We start from the raw sequence: 5,903 nt of genomic DNA, 5'->3' as shown, positions 1-5,903 counted from the left end.
GAAAAGCGATTCCACCTAAACATTAGGAAGAACATTTTGATGGTGAGGGCTGTTTGACGGTGGAATGCGCTGCCCTCGGAGGGTTGTGGAGTCCCCGCCTTTGGAGGTCTTTAAGCAGAGGCTGGATGGCCATCTGTCGAGAGTGCTTTGATTGTGGGGTCCTGCATGGCAGGGGGTTGGACTGGATGGCCCTTGTGGTGTCTTCCAACCTTGTGAACTTGTGGTCATAGAACCTAGCAAGGACAGGTAATTGTTGGGAGTCGCATTGTACCAGAGTGTGGTTCTGGTTGTTTCAGCTCTCCAAACAAAGCTGATGGCTGGTTGTTGTTCCCCCCCCCCCTCATCCCCCTTCTTTTTATGCAGGGCAGTGATACAAGCTCAAGATGGCAAGAACTAGCCACAGCAACTATGTCCTGCAGCAGCTCAACAACCAAAGAGAGTGGGGATTCCTGTGCGACTGTTGCATCGCTATCGATGACATCTACTTCCAGGCTCACAAAGCGGTCCTGGCCGCTTGCAGCTCTTACTTCCGGATGTTCTTTATGAGCCATCAGCACAGCATGGCCCAGTTGAACCTGAGCAACATGAAGATCACAGCCGAATGCTTCGATCTCATTTTACAGTTTATGTACTTAGGGAAGATCCTGACAGCCCCGGCCAACTTCGAGCAGTTCAAACTGGCGATGAGCTCTCTGCAGCTGTACAATGTGCCGGAATGTTTAGAAGACATCCAAGACACCCACTCGTCGGGCTTGCGGTGTTCCTCGTCCGCTTCCAGCTCTCAAAATAGTAAGATGATCTTCGGCGTGCGGATGTACGAAGACACGCCAACTAGGAACGGGAGCGAAGCGAACAGGTGGGGTGTGGAGCCGCCGAGTTCGACGGTGAGCACGTCCCATAGCAGGGAGGTCGACGAGGAAGCTATGCAGCTGAGCAATTTCCCCGAGCAACTCTTGGATGGTTGGAAAAGGAGTGCTGTGCCCAAGCTGTTGAGCACCAAAGACCGGGTGTCAAACTCGCGGCGCTTTGGAAGGAGCTTCACCTGCGATGGCTGCGGGTTCAGTTTCAGCTGCGAGAGGCTGTTGGACGAGCACATCATGTTGTGCACTAACAGGCATTCCTATCAGAACGCCAAATATTACGAGGCCGAAAAGAATGACTTTAAAGAGGGAGAACCCACTTCTAAAATGCCATCGTCTCAATCGGACAAACATAAAGGAAACACAAGCCAAGCCGAGGAGGGGTCTTCATCGCCCGTCTCCACCGTAACAAGCCGAAAAGGCAGCGCTGTCTCATCGGAGCCGTTGGGCGAAGAGCGAAGCAGAGCCTCCGAGAGGAAGAGGATTATCGTCAAGATGGAGCCCGCCGACAACCACATAGACAACCTGAAAGAGTTTAACATCATTAAAGTGACAGATGGAAACGAGTCCACTGACAATGATGAGCTAGACGATGATGAGACAGTTTACAGGTACTACATTGAGGAAGAGGTCAACGAAAGCAGGAGGGTCAGAAAAGCTCTCTTGAAAGCCCAAGTGCCTATGGACGAAGATGACAGGAAATATCTGAGAAACACGAGAGCCCTGAACAACAAAGTCAGCCCTGATAAGGAGGATTCTGAAAACGCGTCCTGCGAACTGTGCGGGCTGACAATAACAGAAGAAGACCTCTCTTCGCATTACTTATCCAAACACATAGAGAATATATGCGCGTGTGGGAAGTGTGGCCAGATATTGGTCAAAGGCCGACAATTGCAGGACCATGCGCAGACGTGCGGAGAGCCCCAAGACCTGTCAACTAATGGCTTAAGAAACGACGAGGAGAAACTGGACTTGGAAGAGACCTCAGAGGAACAATCCGAAATGCAAGAGATGATGTATGTGGAAATGCTGGACGAGTTTGGGGACGGCCATTTCCAGATGAACAGCCTTCCGAAGAAACAGCTGTACAGAGATTCGGCCTGCCCTTTCCGGTGTCCTAACTGCAGCCTGCGGTTTGAAACAGAAAACTTAGTGGTTGAGCACATGTCCAGCTGCCTAGAGCACGATCTGTTCAAGAACACCATGATGGAAGAGAACGAGAGGGATCATCGCCGCAAACATTTCTGCAGCCTTTGCGGGAAAGGGTTTTATCAGCGCTGTCACTTGCGGGAACACTATACCGTGCACACCAAGGAAAAACAGTTTGTCTGCCAGACGTGCGGGAAGCAGTTTCTACGGGAACGCCAGCTGCGCCTTCACAACGACATGCACAAAGGCATGGCCAGGTACGTCTGCTCCATTTGCGACCAAGGAAACTTCCGGAAACATGATCACGTACGGCACATGATATCCCACCTGTCAGCCGGAGAGACTATCTGCCAGGTCTGCTTTCAGATTTTCCCCAATAACGAACAGCTGGAGCAGCACCTTGATGTTCACCTATATACCTGTGGTGTTTGCGGAGCCAAATTTAACCTGAGGAAAGATATGAGATCTCACTATAATGCCAAGCATTTGAAACGAACATGAGCGCAGAACAAATTGGTGAACGCAAAAGAGAGCACCAAAGCAAGCCACCAATAGCATGGAAATGAAATTAAATGCCCCCCCATTTGAAAGCGCCTGATTTAAAAAAAAAAAAACACACCATGTGCACCTTCATTTAGCACCTTTAAAGTACTTGACATTGAAAATTGCCAATTTTTTTTAAAGTATTGCATTTTTTGCCTCATGTCAGTTTATTTCCCCCCCTTCCTGCTTTTGAATCAAAGCATTTTTTTAAACTCTAGATTTTAAAGGCCTCACTGTAGTGTTACTCCTTCACTGGCTTCTATTAAACAGGTTTTCAGTTCCACTGACATAGGACGCTTGCTTTCATCTCTCCATGTGTCTTTTTCTTCATAGGAAAATTCGGCTCTAATTAAAGCGCAGGGGTAGCAGCGTGCTAAGAAACAACCGTTGTCCACAATCCCAGATGCTTAGAACCAAACTCTACCCATTATGGGTGGGGTGCCCATGGGACAATCCGCGGCTGCCGGCACCTTTTTAGATGAGAATTTAACAGTTTGAAAATTGCTACAAGGGCCTGTTCCTGATCGGGCCAGTGGCACAGTGGACCATGAAATCTTATGGTTCCCGCCCCCCCCCCCCAGTGCCTTTTCAAGTGCCAAAATAGTTGTGGGAGGCTGTTTTGGCGCTTGAAAAGAGGTTGGGAACAGGATCTCATGGTGCCGCTGCAACGCAGGCCTGATCAGAAAAGGGCCCTTGCGGCAATTTTTAAACTGCTAAATTCGCATCTAAAATGGCATCTGCAGCCGTGGATTGTCCCGTGCCCTCCTGTACATGTAGTTTGGCTCTCTGGCCTTTTGAAATCAGTGTCGGTTTGTTTATTTTTATTTATCTTGTACATATTGCCATCTTGATATCATTCACATCTACCTTTTTAGAGAACAGTGCATGACTCCATTTAATTCTGCAAGGCTAACTTGGGAAGAACACGAGGAGCAGGAAGGAAACTATACATCTGTGGGGATCTCAGACTACATTGCCATTAGACATGGTTTCCAGTGTAATGTTATGAAGCATCACTATATCTAATAGTAAACTGTCTGGCCCCTGTGTAGATATCTTGATTGAGTCAGTGCATCTCATGTTGGGTCTTCCTCTTTTCCTGCTGCCTTCAACTTTTCCTAGCCTTATTGTCTTTTCCAGTGAGCCAAGTTTGCAGATGACACCAAATTATTTAGGGTGGTTAAAACAAAATCGAACTGTGAAGAGCTCCAAAGGGATCTCTCCAAACTGGTGGAGTGGGCATCAATATGGCAAATTAGATTCAGTGTGAGTAAGTGTGAAGTGATGCATGTTGGGGAAAAAAATCCCAACTTCTCATATATACTGATGGGATGTGTGCTGGCGGCGACAGACCAAGAAAGGGATCTTGGGGTGGTAGTGGATAGCTCGATGACGATGCCAATCCAGTGTGCGGCTTCTGGGAAAAAGGCAAATTCCATGCTGGCCATAATTAGACAAGGAATAGAGAATAAAACTGCTGCTATCATACTGCCCTTGCACAAATCTATGGTGAGACAACACCTGGAATACTTGATGGGCCTTGGTCTGATCCAGCATGGCTTTTCTTATGTTCTTATGTCATTTACCCCTCATGTATTTTAGCTACCTGATGAATGCAGGCAGAGTCTCTTATTCTGTCTGTTGGCAAGCTAGTCCCCACTCAGCAAACAAACTAATGGGCGGGGGGGAAGGTCGGGGGAGAGGAGGGCAGAGACCAAGCCCCTTCCATATCCTCCAACCCCTGTGCTCCATAGAACAGGTTCCCTATAGGAATACATTTCAGAATTCTCGGGTTCCAAGAACTGTCTGCCATGTTCCTATTCCCTGATTTCAGAAACAGTAACTCCAAAATTCTGCCTCAGGCCCTTACAACCATGGGGACCCACAACGATATCTTGCAGATTGCCCTTTTTTAGCTTGCTTTTCATTTAGCCCATGATTCCAGTCCCTCAGGGCTGTCTCCATAGATGGATGAATTTAGGAAGCTAACAAGGAGCAAAGTAGAAAACTATCTGCAACATTGTGTTGAGGGTCCCTATTTGGTCTTGTTTTAAGACAAGGGTCACCTTGTCTTAAAACATGGTGCAGGAGAAAATTTGGCGTGGTCGCAGCAAAAAGGTGCTGGGATAACAACTCAGGACTAGAGAAAAATACTCTGGCCTTTTAAGAGGCGTTTAATGGGATGTTATTTATCTCCATGCCATGTAGGGTTGCCAGCTCCGGGTTGGGATTTTGGGGGTACAGCCTGGGGAGGGTGGGGTTTGGGGAGGGGAGGGACTTCAATGGGGTATAATCCCATAGAATCTGCCTTCCAAAGTGGCCATTTTCTCCAGGTGAACTGGTCTCTGTCACCTGGAGATCAGTTGTCCTTTCCTTTATCCCTTAGAAGCTCCTTGATCTATTGATCTTGAGCAGCGTAATTTTAAATCTAATGTTTGTGGGACATAAGGACTGAAATCTTGCCACTGACAATGTAGCCTTGGGATCCCTGTCACTGAATAAAAAAGGCATTATGTCAGATACAGAGGCATTAGATTTATATTTTAAAAGGGGAGAGATATAATATGATCGGAGTTCCTCATAAAAGCGGCATTCCAAAAGGGCATGAGCTAATGAATCAATAGAGCCAGAAGAGCAAGGACAAGTCCTTTCAGGGTATGGAGATCAGTTGTGATCCCAGGAGTTCTCCACCCACCACCTGGCAGTTGGCAACCCTAATGCCGTGAAAAGCCTGAGCAACCCATTTGCAGATATTATGTCTCTATGAAAGGGACAGAACTTTTATCCCTCCCCCCCGTCCTGGTAATTAACAGCCCCTTAAATTGACAGGATCATTTTTTCCTCCCAACCTTTACAAGAAAGTAGGGTGACCACAATTTAAAATTTGTTGACTGCTGTATCCCACACTGGTATGAAGCCCAAGAGGGGTTATATCATTTAACTTTTCGAGCAGGGCATATTTAGCTGGAAGGATGTTGAGCAAAATTCTGTGAGACTTGCTGTCTTGTAGGGATGTACGGAATTGCAGCCAGGAGCCGCTCAAGGCCTGCCCTTATATCTAGCAACACACACAAAATAAGACAACGGATGCAAACCCATCTAAGACAGATGTAGGGGTCACATTTCCTTTATGGTTCTCACACTCCCGGACTATCCTTTGTATCTTCTGTTTACCATTTGTTGACTATCCCAGAATTTCCCAAGCTTGTGATTGCGGGCCAAAAGAAGTTTCCATTCGTTAAGCAGAAATAACTGATTTTCATCATGGGGAGGGGAGCCCCCTGGAAATAGGACAGGTCCATCGATCTCCCAGGGAAGAGTGGCTACAGCCCTGACCCCAGTGTGAGGCAG

At 47.4% G+C, this 5,903-nt stretch overlaps 1 protein-coding gene across 1 annotated transcript; it reads left to right on the top strand.

Moving 5' to 3' along the window:
- The first annotated feature begins 368 nt into the window (after positions 1-368).
- ZBTB1 (zinc finger and BTB domain containing 1) lies at positions 369-2,583 on the top strand. Its single transcript, XM_056851504.1, has one exon. The coding sequence runs from the start codon at positions 384-386 to the stop codon at positions 2,508-2,510; it is 2,127 nt and encodes a 708-aa protein (XP_056707482.1). The 5' UTR covers positions 369-383; the 3' UTR covers positions 2,511-2,583.
- The last annotated feature ends 3,320 nt before the right edge of the window (positions 2,584-5,903 follow it).

Source organism: Euleptes europaea, chromosome 6 (assembly GCF_029931775.1).
Source record: "Euleptes europaea isolate rEulEur1 chromosome 6, rEulEur1.hap1, whole genome shotgun sequence".
Taxonomy (NCBI): Eukaryota; Metazoa; Chordata; class Lepidosauria; order Squamata; family Sphaerodactylidae; genus Euleptes; species Euleptes europaea.
The sequence above is the reverse complement of the archived record's forward strand: the minus strand, read 5'-3'. Positions and strand labels throughout refer to the sequence as shown.

Excerpts from the sequence above, each read along its gene's own strand:
- ZBTB1 (XM_056851504.1), top strand. The coding sequence starts at position 384 with ATGGCAAGAACTAGCCACAGCAACTATGTCCTGCAGCAGCTCAACAAC.